Consider the following 16,413-nt stretch of genomic DNA (forward strand, 5'->3'; position numbering starts at 1 on the left):
TTCCCCAGCGCAGTCTGCGCGGGCACTGTCGGCGCCATTACAGTCGAACCCGGCTATATCGAAATCGCAAAAAAACGCCTATCAGTTCGATATAGAGCATAACTCTATATAAGCCTGCTAAATAATTGGATGTCATAAAAGCACATATCATTTATAAAATCACTGTATTGATTAAACTAGCTTAGTTTCGCACGAAATAGTCCTACATTTTCTTCTGCTTTGGCAATTTCGCTGCCTGCGACGCACGCACTTTTCCACATTAAGGAGTCGGAGCAGCTGAGGCCGCAACTTTCCGCATTCGCGCAGAAGCACCGGACTAGTGCGAGCGCACCAATCACTTCGGAGGATGTGGGCCAAGGACCGTCGTTGCTTTCCTCATTGTGCCCACTTTCACTTGTGCTCGGTACGATGTTGGCAATGTAGTCTTCGTTTTCGGGCTCTCCCGCGGTCGCGACACCATCATTTGCGCTCACAAACTCGTCCACAGCTTCCAGAAATTCTGAGAGCTCGCTCCGAACTTCGGAAACATCAGCAAGAGCTTCTTCGCATTCATCAGGATTTAGTCATCACCGAGCACGCGAAAGTCGGCACGGCTGAAGCAATTTCAGATTAACCACTCGTACACGGCCGTGCATACGGGTCGGGCGCCACGGGCACCGGGTCGCGAGTTTGGACGCTTTAGCCCTAATCTCCCCCTTATTCTTCAAGATCGTGCCGAGAGTGCTCCTCGGAATCTTGTGCTCTGCGGGGACATCCGACTTCTCACCGCGTTCGACACGATTTACGATTGCGAGCTTCACGACGAAAGGCAAATTCTTCCGCTTCATCACGGCAACACTGCGGGAGAAGGCCTACAAGGCGCACACAAAAACAGCGAGACAACTCGCACTTTCGCCATCTTGCACGACGAGGGCACAAGAGCATCTGATTGGCTGTTTGAGCAAGCGCTGTGGGCGGGCCAGGATCATTTTTTGCAAGGGGGGTGCCGACGGCTCGTCCGAGGCAGCGCGGTCGGGCGCGGTCACGGTAGGGAGAGCGGTTGGATGGAGCCACGCAGCCGAGTTTTCTCCGTCATACTCTCCGACTCCAAGCACGCCATCTCCAATTTCGCCCGAGGTCTCGTCTCGCCTACCACCTTACGGCTCCTTCGCCCACTCCTACTGGAGGACGAACCGTGTCCCATTGAACTGGTCTGGGTCCCCGCCCACTCGGGTCACCCCGGCAACGAGTCGGCTCACCAACACGCTCGAGGATTCGTCGACCGAGCAGTGGGTCCCTCCGCGTCGGACGCCCCGGTGCCGGAGCCTTTGGTCACCTACCACGACATTACCCAGCACTATCGCCTCGAACGGTACGCCTACCCACCCCCACATGGCAGTCTTCCCAAGCGGTCCGAGATCGCCTGGCGTCGCCTCCAGACCCGCACCTTTCCGTGCCCCCTAGTGTATTCGCACATCCACCCTGGTGTCATTGATCCATGCTGCTGCCTGTGCGGCGACGTTGCCTCCTTGAACCACATCCTCTGGGGCTGCCCGGAAGACCCCCCGCCCGCCGACCTCGTCTCGTCACCCCCCACCGACGAACAATGGGAGGCCCTTCTCTCCAGCACCGACCGAGACATCCAAACACGGGTCCTGGCACGAGCTGAGAACGCCATCGTGAAGCACAACCTGGAAGCCTACGTAGCTTAGCCTCCCTTATCCCTTACCCCTTCTAATAATAAAGTTGACACTCACTCACTCACTCTCCGCCACCGCAAGGGAAAGCCAACTTCCGGGGGCACTTTCCGCCGCTTGACGTACGATATATCGGGTGTCGCCGCTATTTTTGTTCGATGTAAGCGTAATTTTTGCGATATATACTCATTGTAACTATATCGTGTCCAGAAATTGTTCGATATATAGAATAATTCGATGTAAACGGGTTCGATATAGTCGGGTTCGACTGTAGACACTTGAAGCGATGTTTCCGTATGCCGTGTTGCATCACCGAAACCTCGACACAGCGCACAAAGCAAACACCACCATGCCGACACCAGTCGCACAAACGAAAAACGTGGCCTACTCGCAGCGTCGTGCATGAAGAAACAAATCAGCTGCTGGATTGTCTTGACATGGCTTACTAAGCTGAAACCGGAACTGCTGTAGAGCCACTCTATCGAACCAGCCAGAACCGATGATGATGAGCGGCGATTTGCAGTAGCGCCACTTCATGGGGCATCAAGGAGGCTCCGTTCAAAACAAAAATGTCGTTCAGCAAGTCGAACCATGCACCGGTCAGAGTCGGTGCATGGTGCTCTCGATCGAGTTGGCTCAAGGAGTGTCCGAAAAATCAGACGAGAGGTTGCGAGGTGTCCGAACTTTCGTCAGTTGTTATACATTATAGTCTATTGGAAGAATGGCGGTGCCGCGAAGCAGACCGAATAATCGAGCATGTCCGAATTTTGGAGTCCGGAAAATCGGTCGGCGACTGTATTCCAATGCAAAATATTTTTTTCTCACTTTACAGTCACCCTAGAAGAACTACGGTAAATCTTTTTAGAAATAACTTCCTAAGAAGAATTGGAATCTGCAATAAAAAAAAATCGACCCTGGGCGGTAGCATCTGGTGAAAAAAAAATCGACCCTAAAAGGGTTAAAAGGTGAAGATCCGGGCTTGTTTCATGACCATGCCGCACTTCACTGGCAGAAACCGATCACACATTTCGGAGACGTAAGCCGCAAGATTGGCCTAAAGCTCCGGAAAGCATCCAGACTTCGGCCCGTGGGAAATTCACTTGCCATCACAGGTGAAAATTTTGCTTCGCTGCAGTCGCCACTCTTGCACCACTTATTCAGAAACATCGAATTTGCGGCCCAATGCACAGTGATTTGTTTCTTCGGCGTAAAGGATGGCAGCCCTCTTGAACGCTGCTGTGAACGAGCGCCGAATGTTTAGTGGGCCTGGAGCACTCATGACGACTGAGGAAGCACGGAAGTAGCACGTAGCTGGCAAGTCTAGTCAAACACGTCAAACTTAGATAAAGAGAAACATGTGAGCAGTGTGTGCTCTTCCATGAACTATCAATACTCCCCATGTACTCCCTACAAACGCCGCCGTTCTGGGGATGCCGCCACGAATGAAACAGCAGCACTTCCATCAGCTATCGACACCCCCCCATGAGTATTGTGTGCACTGTAAAACTCTCTAAAAAATATTAAGAAACCCTTCTGAAAAGCAAACAAGTGCGTGGGATAGCGAAAACTACGGGTAGGGCCATAGAGCAAACATAAAATTGTAACTACGTTGTAGCTCCCCTGATATCGCATTGGTCTCGCTTTTTGGGCGGTGCCATATTTTGGTTTCAATTGCAAGTGCACCCCCCCCCCCCCCCTTCAAATTTTCAAGTTTAAGAAGAGAGGTCGACTTACAATCGTGTAAATACGGTAGCTGCTTGGTGCATACTATTGTTTAGCATGTAGCTGCACTATGTTCCCATCAGATAAGTACTATATGATGTTCAACTGCAGTAATCTATAAATGGTGGGCAAACAAAAGAAGCCTAAGTTCAGCATCAATGTTTTAAGCTATTAGAAGAGGGCCACAAATTAACACATTCACACACGAAGGATAGAAGACGTGCACCACTAACAACAGTTTTATTAGGCCTTAAAAAATTGTCTACGTGCTGCGCAATATACTCGAAGACATGTGCAAAATCACAGCACCACAGGTGAAAACAGAAAGTAAACAGATTATGGTTTTGTGGTTTCTTCTCGTTCCAACTAGAACGAGAACAAAGTGGTTTAACCAAGGGGCCCTATTTCTATTAATCATATCATGAGAAGCCAACAAACAAAGACGCCAAGGACAACAGAGGCGAAATTGCTTGTACTTACTGATTGAATTAACGAAATGACAAATTAATGGTAATGAAAGTGGATGAAAAAACAACTAGCCACAGGTGGGAAGGATCCCACGTCTTCGCATTTCTCGTACGATGCTCTAACCAAATGAGCTGAATTGGTTAGAGCACCAGCGATTTTTATTGATCAGTGTCAACAGCCTGCCTGACACGGCAATCGAACGTGCTCATCGCATTAGTCACTACACACCTAATAAGTGTCGCCCAATTGTAGTTAAATTCACCAACACGAAAATAAAAGACAAAGTACTTTCTATGCGCGCACAGCTGAAAGAAAAGGGTATTTCTACCTCCGAAAATTTTTCGCCCGCCACCCGTCACGTCCGTAAAAAACTAATTGAGTACGCTAAAAGCCAGCCCCAACCATGCCCTTTCCAGTTAAGGTACACCAAACTAATAATGAATAAAAAACAGTTCGTCTATGACCCGGCAACAGACACCGTCAACGAGCATGCGCCATATGAACCACGAGATAACGGCAGGCATCCAAATTCCCAGCACGTGCCCAGTTAGGAAAATGTGAGGGGATGTGGACGAGAATCATGCATAGTATCTGTGTTCTTTACAAATATTCGAAGCGTCATGAATAAGCGCACTTCCTTAGCATCTGCATTGGATACTTGCAACGCCGACATTTTTGTGCTTACCGAAACGTGGCTACATTCACAGATTCACGATAACGAAATTCTTCAAACCGCACACCATTTTTCACTGTATCGTTGTGACCGTACAAAGCGTCAGGGAGGCGGCGTGCTCTTAGCCATTTCTAAAGATTTCCCATCTCAGTGTATTCATGTCAATACTGACCTCGAAACGGTTTGGGCCATCATTGAAATAAATCACCAGAAGATAATCATTGGCGTTTGTTACCGCCCCCCAACTTATTCATCTAATTTCGTAAATGAGATGCATGATGTCATTAATATTGTTACATCTCGTCATCCTACATTACCTTTATTTTTGCTTGGCGATTTTAACTTACCGAACATCATATGGAATACTCAACCTCCAACTTTACACCCTTTTTCTTCATTAGCCAATGAGTTCTTAGACATGTGCTCTGTCTTTTCACTTTCACAACTTGTTACTCAACCCACACGCACTACCGAATCCGTTGAGAACACACTTGACCTTGTATTAACATCGCGGCCTGACCTAGTTTCCGACATCACCTATTTACCCGGCTTGAGCGACCATTCAGCACTTTCGTTCGACATAAATATTTTGCGGCCAAAAACCGGTAAAAAATTCAAATCTTTTCGAGACTACGCGAAAGGAAATTTTGAAGCCATCAACGCCGAATTATCTGCTTTTCTAGACGTATTTATAAACAACTTCGACAGCCGTACGGTTCAGACCAACCGGAATATGTTTGCTACAAAAATTGCTGAACTAACAAACAAAGACATCCCACTGCGCACCATTGCATGTAATCTAAACGCCCCATGGTACAACATCCATCTCAAGCGCCTGTCTAATAAAAAGAAACGCCTGCACAAATTAGCCAAAGGTTCACCTAGCGTAAACCGCTGGACCAAATACAAACTGGCGGCAGATGAGTATGTAGCCGCACTTAAGCAAGCCAAAGATCACTTTCTTGGCAATACCTTGCCTTTAATGCTTAAAACCGACACCAAGAAATTCTGGCGCGTCATTAACCCCAAGGCGAACGACATAATAACCTTAATCGACAGCTCTGGAAATGTTATTCCATCTAAACAATGTGCGTCCACGCTTAATGATGTTTTCATGCACAACTTTTCATCAACTACACACATTACTCTTCCATCCACGCACGACTACGATTACCAAGCAATGTTTCCCATAATCATTGAACCAGCAGGCATCGTGCCAATTATCTCATCTTTAAAACTATCTTCGGCTCCAGGACACGATTTAATAAACGCGAAATTTTTGAAAAGTACTAGCTGTTACTCTTCAATTTTCCTAGGAATGATCTTCCAACAGTCGCTAGATAAGGGTTCTTTGCCTGATGAATGGAAGGTTGGGAAGGTGATCCCACTCCATAAGTCGGGTGACAAGCATTCTCCATATAACTACCGCCCTATCTCGCTCACTTCCATAACATGTAAGATGTTAGAACATATACTTGCCTCTAATCATGCTAGCTTTCTTGAAACTAACTCATTTTTTTCACCATCGCAACATGGCTTCCGCAAGACATATTCATGTGAAACACAACTAGTTTTATTTACGCACAAGCTAAACGTCATTCTTGACCGCTCTTCAACTGCCGACTGTATATTTTTAGACTTTTCGAAAGCGTTTGACAAAGTGTGCCATAACCTTCTAATGTTTAAGTTGCATCGAATTAACATTGATCCCAGACTGCTTGCATGGCTTGAGTGCTTTCTTTCTAACCGTTCGCAGTTTGTCTTTGCTAATGACTCAAACTCTCAACCGAGCAGAGTACAGTCCGGCGTACCTCAAGGGTCGGTACTTGGTCCCCTCCTTTTTTTAATTTACATAAATGATCTCCCCTCTTGTGTTTCCTCTAACATTCACTTATTCGCCGATGATTGTGTAATTTTCAGGGAAATAATATGTGACACTGATATATCTTCTCTTCAATCCGACCTTAACGCTACTTCTACTTGGTGCCAATCATGGTCAATGGAATTAAATATTAAAAAATGTAAATTTATGAGTGTGTCCAGAACTTCTAACCAGCTTCCTTCTTACTGCATTAATAATCTCCCCTTAGACTCTGTTTCCTCCTACAAATATCTTGGTGTCCATATTACTAGAAACCTCTCGTGGTCCATGCACGCTTCTTACGTAATTAAAAATGCTAACCGCATGCTGGGATACCTAAAACGCAATTTCACTAAGGCACCACCTTCCCTAAAATTAATGTTATACAAGTCACTAGTTCGCTTAAAACTTGAGTACGCCGCAGTAGTTTGGGATCCCTTTCAGAAAAACCTAATTCACTCTTTAGAAATGGTACAAAATAACTCTGCTCGTTTCGTTTTTTCTAATTATAACCGAACTGCCAGCACTTCTGTAATGAAATTAAACCTTGATTTGCCATCTTTAGCCTCTCGTCGTAAAGGCCTTAGACTTTCACTTTTTCATAAGATATTTCATCATCCTTCACTTCGCGACGAACTTATCTCCCCTCCTCAATACATTTCATCAAGGTTAGATCACAATAACAAAGTTGGAATTTCATTATGCCAAACCAATGTCATGTCTCATTCATTCCTTCCGCGTACATCTGCCGAGTGGAATCGCCTACCGGCCTCAACCGCTACTATTGTTGACCATCAGCACTTCACGGCAGTATTAGATAACCTTGTATAACTGGAGCATTTCATTCGTGTTTTTGTACTACCAATTGTATAACTGTTTTTGTATTACCGGAACACTGTATTACTGCACTGCATGCACCGTATTTAATTTTATTGACCGGCACTCCAGGAACACTCAGATAACATTGTATAACCGAGAACCATCTATTTCTGTACTATTAACTATTTTGCTGCACTGTACTTTTTTTTTTGTATTTGATGTAACCACTCCCCTCTTTAATGCCTCTGGCCCTGAGGGTACACGAAATAAATAAATAAATAAATAAATAAATATCATGCTCTAACCAATTGAGCTCAAGTGGTTTGAGCATAATATGATTAATAAAAATAGGGCCCCTCGGTTTCTTATTCTTTCTTCTCGTTCATTACATAACGAGGGTCTCGAATCCGGCAAGACCGGTGCCTTCAGGTAGCATGTGTGGATTTAATGGCCAGTTGCCTTAATTCAAAAAGATCACATACTCGTGATGCCTGCGGCAGAAAGGATGTCCCACATCCGCCGCCAAGGTTTGCGAGTGGTGGCGCTGGCTAACACTCCCAAGGTTAATGAGGGTAGCTATAGGGGCTTGTTGGTACAGCACATCTTATTTTGTTGTAGCGCAAGCTGCACAAGAACAACAGAAAGGCACATCTGACACACACAGCGGTGTGTGTCAGATGTGCCTTTCTGCTGTCCTAGTTCAGCTTGCACTACAACAAAATAAGATATCCCAAGGTTAGTTGTAGTAGTAAAACATAAATACCCAAGAAAGTGGATGGGGAAGCTACGCCGAGGTAGCTCAATTGGTTAGAGCATCGCACGCGTAATGAGAAGACATGGGATCGTTCCCCACCTGCGGCAAGTTGTTTTTTCATCCACTTTCATCGCCATTATTTTCTCATTTCCTTAATAAGGAAATTTTCTCATTTTTCTTATTACTAATATTTTCTCATTTCCTTAAGTAAGTACAAGTAATTTCCCCTATGTTGTCCTTGGCGTATTTGTTTGTTGACTTCTCACGATAAGTTCCAACAAAGTGCTTTCTTACTGGTACAAGGCTACATCACCGTTTTCCTAAATGCTTCTAATATTTCTAATAATTCTCCTTCAATGCTGATAGCCATCGCCAACTAGACCAATATTAGGATCACAACAACTTCCGATGCCAATAAGCCGAGGCTTCGCTCCCTACTTACTAGTCGATCTCAGTGTCTCATAAACCATGCAGTTCTACGGAGAAACCCTTGCCCCCAGACTCACCGCCCAGGCAGCAGCTTCGCAATCTTGGCCCACTGGTTTCCCCAAAGTCGGTGATACTCGAGAATGGTGCACTCCTCCTCCTCGGTCCAGGCACTCTTCTTGATGGCTGGGTTCAGGTGGTTGTGCCACCTACATAGCATACGTGGCACATTGTTGTCAGAGCCACCGAACATGTTTGTCTCTGCACATTATGCCAACATTGTCACCATAAGAGCAACAGAACCGTCCTCAAAGTGCAGTTGTCAATACCTCTGCAAACAAATTGAATGGTTCTCGAGCTACAACATAATCTCGATGATAGGTCACGCAAAATGGTCATAGCTCCCACAACAGCCAAGCACATTCATTCAACCAGCAGAATTTGCATGGCATTTCTGGGGGCACGTGGCAAATCACGAAAGTGTGCAAATAACCGACCAATCCGACAAAAGATGCATGCACACTCAATAGATTAAATAAGGCCACCCGCGCTCCAAGCGAGGCACATGCCTACGCACTTTACTTGATGATGGCAATCAATGGGGTTTTATGGTGCAAGGGCCAGGCAGCGTTGATACCGTGGGTGCATGGCTAGAAATGGTCTGAGGCACAACACAAACAAGCACAGAGCTGCAACTGATTTCTTTTTTCCCAATGCTTCGCTTCATATACCCTCAGGCATGCGCACAAGAACAAACAAATGAGTTTACACGAGATTAATGCCAGGCTGCATCACATCCTACCACCAAGAAAACTAAACTCATTCTTGTTTTCCTATAGCCCCTGCTAGCTGCCCTACCACAGTATCTCTGCTTTTCCGTAACATGCATGTGCTTATCGGCAAAGGTTCACACGTGCACACATTCCAGTGTTACAGCAAATGCAAGCGTGTCCCATTGATAATGAGCTTCCTCACACGCAGTGAGAGAGGCTCCCTCGATGTGGGTCGATCATTAAAAAGTATGGCACATCATTGACAATTTTGTAGCAAGGATGTTCAGGATTTGAATGTACAGTTGGCGTCACCCTCGTGTAGAGCGTGGGAACAGCGACTTCCGGGCGCTCTGCAGGCAATGTCTAACGCTAGTTGCAGGGCCCGAAGTCTAACAATAGCTGCTGTGCACATGCGGGCACAGCAACTTCCGTTAGATGTCGCTGGTTGGCTCCCGGGCACCCCAGAGGCCACGGTTCCTGCGCTCTACACAAGGGTGACGCCCACTGTACTTTCAGAAGATAAGTCAAGCTGGAATATGACCTCTGTAGACAGAGTGACCACTCATTTGATTGTACTTAGAGGCTTTCTACAGGACTTGTCCTGAAGCCACCAGTCACAATGCGGATGCCTAAATGGTGGACAAGGTTCAAGATTTTTTTATGCACTTGGTCTTGCAGAATTACATTAGAGAACCATAATCACGCCGTGAGCAGACAAGTTCTAAAAGTACCTCCGATAACTACCCCATGTTGTGCGTGACAGAAGTTTTAAAAGGTTCATCATCTTCAGGCATTTTGCCTTCAGCAGGGGAGGGACTGCCCAAAGTCACTTTGGAGCATTTTTGGAGCAAGCAAAATTGCATTTTGGAATAGCTTGTGCCAACTAAATTGCAGATTCAAGCAATTTGGAGCAGGCCAATCTGAATTCTGGTAGAATAATGGAATATGCAATATAGCAGTGCACTTCGAAACCACAACAAAACAGAATAAACCAACACGAGCGCTGTACAGTCGAACCCACTTATAAAGATACCGGTTTTAACAATATATCGGTTATAACAACGGGAAGCTGCTGCATCATCGACTTTTGTAAGTTTTCCATGGTGAAATAACCCGCTTACTACAATGCCCCAATGCCGCATTATCGGTTATAACGATAAAGTTTGGCTGCTGGGTGTCCAAGCCGAAAGGTAGTGAAATGCGAAATCCTTGAAAAGAAGTGAAGAAAACGAGAAATTTGAGCCACTGCACAATGGGTCGCTGCTCCAACAGCCGCCGCGCGCTCATTTCCTAGCCATCTACGCGCGCCTCTCTCTTGTCGCCCTTCTGCCCTTCCGAACAGGAATGGGCTATGCGCACAGCTCAGCTGCGCCCACAGCTCTATGCCGCCCCACCCTCCGAAACACGAATAGACGGCGCCAACTGCGCTGCTCGCAGGTTGCTCACATGTTGCTCGCTGGCTCCTCATTTAGTGAAGTTCTGCAAACAGCTTAATCGTTCACGCTAGTCTTCGTTGTTTGTGTCGAAATCGTTCCTGACCACATGGTTTCTCACCGTTGAAATGGAAGATGGCTGATCCGCCCGCTGATCATCAGAAATGCATGACGATGCCGATGAAAAGAAAGCGCATGGCTGGAGATTTGGAAGCCAAGTGCTTCTAACTGCTGAGGTGATCGGTGCAACCGTGCTTGCAACAGATAGCGACAGCAGCAATGACGGGATAGGGCAGGCTGCCCGATGAGGCGATCGTAGTGAACGTGCTTGCATCAGATAGCGATGGCAGCGATGAGGCGGGAGGGCAGACTGCCTCACCGTTGCCCTCAAAGGAGGCGCGGCAGATGAGTGTGTTTCTTCAGGGCTTCGTTTTCACGAGGAACCTTCAGCTGCACTACGTGGAGCACCTGGACACCTTGGAGAAGAATGCCTTGGGCATGGAGCTCCTGGAAGCCCTGAAGAAGGATGTCGGCAAGCCTTGCGTAGAGCATGCAAGGCTGACAGACATACGGTTTTCTCATGCAAGCCAGTGAGAAGTACATAGCTAGATGCTTGTGGCGTTCTCGTCTCAGCGTTTCTTCAGGATTCCTCAAGCTGACAGGCTGCCGCAGCAGCTTTCTCGCAATATTTAAAAGGCCCCTTTTGGGGCCACCAATGTGATGCCTCGGTGGTGCTTGCATATCACTTGCCACCCATGACCTTTCTTTGCAGTTGTTATAGCAGTGCCATTCTTTAATGCCGACAGCCGCAGCTTGTTACACACGATCGGAGCGCCCAGGAAGCAGTTAAAACGAGTGAACACATTCAGCAGCTGGATGAAGGAAGGTGGTGGGGAGGGGCACTGGCCTCCCCACCATTGTAGTTTTCTTACAACAGCTCTGCCATCCCCCTATTTTGATTTTCTCCTGCAACCCGGTTATAACAATTATCCGTTATAACAATGGAATTTTCGTGGCAGCTGAATATTGTTATAAGTACAGTACTGCAACTGCCTTAAACCACGTCTTAAGTTGAATTTTGAAGCAGATTGCACCGATACTGCAAGCATGTAGTACATGTGAATTTTGGTAATACAGTCGCCGACTGATTTTCCGGACTTCGAAAATTCAAACATGCTCGATTATTCGGTCTGCTTCGCGGCACCGCCATTCTCCCCATAGACTATAATGTATAACGACTTCCGAAAGTTCGGACACCTTACAACCTCTCATCTGATTTTTCGGACCCTCCTTGAGCCAACTCAATCGAGAGCACCATGCACCGACTCTGACCAGTGCATGGTTCGACTTGCTGAACACCATTTTTGTTTTGAACAGAGCCTCCTTGATGCCCCATGAAGTGGCGCTACTGCAAATCCCCGCTCATCATCGTTTCTGCCTGGTTCGATAGAGTGGTTCTACAGCAGTTCCGTTTTCAGCTTAGTAAGCCATGTCAAGACAATCCAGCAGCTGATTTGTTTCTTCATGCACGACGCTGCGAGTAGGCCACGTTTTTCGTTTGTGCAACTGGTGTCGGCATGGTGGTGTTTGCTTTGTGTGCTGTATCGAGGTTCCGGTGATCCAACGTGGCATACAGAAACATCACGTCAAGTGTCTAATGGCGCCGACAGTGCCCATGCAGACTGCACTGGGGAATGCCGGCAAGCGGGTGCCGGGAGACCTAAGATTTGTCGCCTCCCGATGTGCTCCCTACCGACTCGGAAAATGTTCTGCTGAGACTTGCGCAGTGGTTGCCTTGCGATTCCGGACAACGTCTTATTTGACAGTTTCACAGGTGCTGACACTGCTTTACTGATATGCACATAACTCGATGAAGGCGAGATCATTCGTCAGGTTTCTGCTGCACCACCGGACGATGACCGAGTCGGAAGATGACGCCCCATGTGCTACGCTGCCGTCGCATGCGGAGCATGTACAAGCTGTGACTGTGGTTTCAGCCGCTATAGTGACCGTACGACCCTGTCCGAGATTCAGGCTTATCTGATTGCGCGTAAACAAAACAGCGTGAAACGGCGCATTCATGATTTCTTCAAGCCTACTGCCGAGCCCGAATAAGTGCATGGAAAAAAAAATTTTCATTTTTTTTCCCTTAATCTGCTTTTTCGGACACCTGTTTATTCGGACATTTTCGCAGTCCCCGTGAGGTCCAAATTAACGGTCCGCGACTGTAGTGCCTGTAGATTTTTAATTTGTGGTAGCAATCACAAGAAACATCCATTCTGCATTAGTGTGTCTGAAACTTCTAAAAATAACCGCAGACACATTTTATAAATACATCTTTCTTTAATGTCTCGGCAGTGTGGGTGAAGTCCCTGGAAATACGCTTCACCAAGAAACTATACGGAGAAATGAGAGAAATGAAACTATGATGGTTTATTAGTGTGATAGCAATTACAGTAAGAAAGAGAGCAGTTTGGATCAGAGAGCAAAGGGGTATAGACAATATTCTAATAGGCATTAGGAGAAAAAGATGGCACTGGGCAGGTCATGTAATGCGCAAACTAGATAACCGCTGGACCATAGGGTGACAGAATGGGTACCAAGAGAAGGGAAGCGCAGTAGAGGACGGCAGAAGACTAGGGGGTCAGATGAAATTAGGAAATTTGCGGGTGTTAGTTGGAATCGGCTGGTGCAAGACAGCAATTATTGGAGATCAAAGGTAAAGGCCTACGTCTTGGCGAACATAAGCAAGCAAAAAAGATGCATAAGCGAAATATTCTGCACATACTCCGATCAATACAAAACTATAAATGCAGTGTTAATAAACGAGCTCATACACCCCACTCCCCCACCCAAAAAAAAGGAAAATGATCACGTGTTCAGAGATAGACAGAAATCAAGCCGCATCATGGGCGTTCAGAGTTCACAAAACTTGCGTACGGGACTGGCGCAAACAGGAGGCGTTCTACACTGGCGGCTGCTGCACAGGCACAGCCGCGCGGTCCCTATCTTGAAAGCGATCTGCGATATGGAGACAGTCAACGCATCTAGGCGCACTGCGCTGTGTTGTCGTCGCTTAGGCCGCGTTGAAGCGAGAGGTCAATTTGCTCGTTTCTGCTACCGCACCTCCTCACTCCAGCATTCTTATAATGAGTTTCCGCGGTCATTGAGTGGAACATATTCATGTTTGCTTGTGCGCCTGTGACACCATGCTCATTAATTTAATTAGTAAACAAAAGTTTAAACGTTTATAGGGCCAATAAAACTACTATCCTTACTTTCCATATAGCTGTCCACTAATTTACTATCGCAATCGATGCTTCACCTTTCGGGCGAAAGTGCAACTTTTTTATTTATCGCAGCTTTAGTGCATTGGGAGTAAATCTTTGTTTTTCCAAATCAGAGAAAGTTGTATTTCTGTATGAAAGAATAAGGTGCGGAATATTGCAAAGGACTTTTCTTTCTTTTAAGTCACGGCAAATTGGTGCACGTTACAATCAAGGGCGCGCTAGAACCGAATAAATACGGTAGTTAGGCTTGACTGTATTCTCATCTTTTGTCTTCTTCTGAACTGTCACAAACATTCTCTTGGTTCGACTTCTGTTTTAGGCCCTAACCGTCCATGGTAATGCCAGCTGTCATGGCAAGGCAATTATTGGAGTTGTCAGGATGTAAATCGTGGCAAAGCAGGTCTACAGAAAAATTAAACTGTTGCACACGCAGACTGGCGACCTCTGGCACCGACACGGTCATTCGTCACCAGCCACTGCCTGCCCTGCCCAAGCGCGCACCCACCTCTCGCGGCACTGCTTGCCAATGCGTCCCTTGAGGTGCTTGGCAATCAGGGTCCACTTCTTGGGGCCATACTTCTGCACCAGCTGCACCACTTTGTCATCCTCCTGCACACAAACCTGTGCATCAGCGTGGTTGTTTCACAGCAACAAAACAATTGGGGCTCATTCACAACAGCGCTCATTGCATGACCGACCGCAACTGGCCACCAAGAAGCGACTAACAGTGATCCATGTTCACGATCAATGCGACCAGACAGATTGGCATTATTCATAAGATTTTGATGTTGCGCGGTCGTTGGAAGACCGACTGATGCTGTTCACGCTATGGCTCACGCCTGCTACTGCCACCGTAGCCGTGCAAGAAAGCACGATTGGTTTTCAAGCTTTGCGATTGTGGTCATGCAAACAAAACATCAAGCTGCGAGCAACTGACTCGAAACAGTCAGAACTGATAGTTGGGCGAGTTGGCATGAATTCATAGTGAAATATTTAGCACACACAATCGACAAGGACACAGCGAAGGGGTACACACAAAGGCGTGTGTCCCCCTTCACTGTGTCCTTGTCGATTGTGCACGCTAAATATTTCACTATCAAAACAGTCACTTTTCGATCAAAGCAACCCATTTGAGATCATACTTGCAACTAACTTTGTCGCGCGACCTCTGCATATTGCCAGTACGAATGAGCCCTTATGTGCATCAACTGAAAAGGCCACTGTGATATATCTTGCCTGTTTCCAAAGTTTTTGCTGCTTGTGCATTCCTTTACATGGTATATACAGTCGAACACGGATATATCGAACTCGAAGGGGATCGCGAATTAATTTGATATATTAAAAATTTGATATAAAAAATACAGGCCCAGACACTTTACCTGTGGCGGACGATGACCTACCGATCGGCGCATTCAAGAATGGCAACTATTTCCGCACACACGACGCAACATAATGCTTTATTTGCGTGAAAAAAAATTGCTTATGTTGGTCTGCTTCTTCGCCTTGCAAATGAAATTAAAGATGCCAACCTCAATCTTATCGAGGCTGTTCAGGTGCGAAAGCCCGGTTCCTTCCATGTCGCCGCAACAACGGCGAATCAAGCTGAATGCTGCCACCACTTCAGCGGCGGAGTACGAGCGTGTAGCCGCGCCCTCGTCCGGACGATCTTCGTCGCCACTCGAGCTGTCAGCCTGGGTCCCTCCAACTGCAGCTACAATGTCCTCGTCAGCGAGGCTCGCAACAGCCTGAACATTGCTGTCAACGTTCACAAAATCGTCAGCAGACACTTCGGCTGGAACGGCAGCCGGGAAAAGGGACGACAATTCGCGAAACGCGTCGTCCATGCACTCGTTGTCGCCGTCGCCGTCTTCGCAGGTTTCGGGAAGTTTGGCCGTCACGAGGCCTGCCTTCCGGAAGCAGTTGGCCACAGTATCCTGCTTCACGTCTCTCCAGGCGCCCGTCATCATTTGAATGGCCCCCAGCAGGTCAACCTTAAGCTCGGTGCCCATGCTGAGGTTCACCAAAAGCCTATCAATGAGTCACCTCCTGTAGCAGACTTTGAACGACTTAATGATGCCCTGGTCGAGCGGCTGCAACTTCGCTGTCGTGTTCACCGGCAGAAACTTGAGCGCGATGTTTTCGAGCTCGCAGGTGGTGTGATGGGCCAAGCAGTTATCGACGAGAAGGCAAGCGTGACGCCCCCACTTGCCCAGTTCGGCGTCCCACGCTTGCAGCCATTCTGTGAACAGCTGACGCGTCATCCACGCCTTCTTGTTCAAGGCGTAGCGAACGGGGAGCTGCTTACAGTTTTTGAAGCAGCGCGATGCCCTTGCTTTGCCAATCACAAAGGGCTGGAGCTTTTGAGAGCCATCCATGTTTGCAGCGAGCAGAACGCTCACGCGGACTTTGCTCATCTTGCCCCCGTGACACGTGCTGCCCCGGACGTCGAGCGTCTTGCTGGGCAGCATCTGCCAAAACAAACCGGTCTCGTCGGCGTTGAAAATTTCCGCGGGTGAAA

General features: G+C 47.1%; 1 protein-coding gene across 1 annotated transcript in view; it reads right to left on the reverse strand.

Annotated features, from left to right (window-relative positions):
- Positions 1 to 16,413, reverse strand: part of LOC142560961 (myb-related protein B-like) — a 315,010-nt gene that overhangs the window by 235,541 nt on the left and 63,056 nt on the right. Inside the window, exons 3-4 of the mRNA XM_075673395.1 lie at positions 14,401 to 14,504; positions 8,480 to 8,608 (exon numbers count right to left, since the gene is read on the reverse strand). Of these exons, the coding sequence (XP_075529510.1) occupies positions 8,480 to 8,608; positions 14,401 to 14,504 (233 nt within the window). The remainder of the gene's footprint in view (positions 1 to 8,479; positions 8,609 to 14,400; positions 14,505 to 16,413) is intronic.

Source organism: Dermacentor variabilis, chromosome 10 (assembly GCF_050947875.1).
Source record: "Dermacentor variabilis isolate Ectoservices chromosome 10, ASM5094787v1, whole genome shotgun sequence".
Lineage (NCBI taxonomy): Eukaryota > Metazoa > Arthropoda > Arachnida > Ixodida > Ixodidae > Dermacentor > Dermacentor variabilis.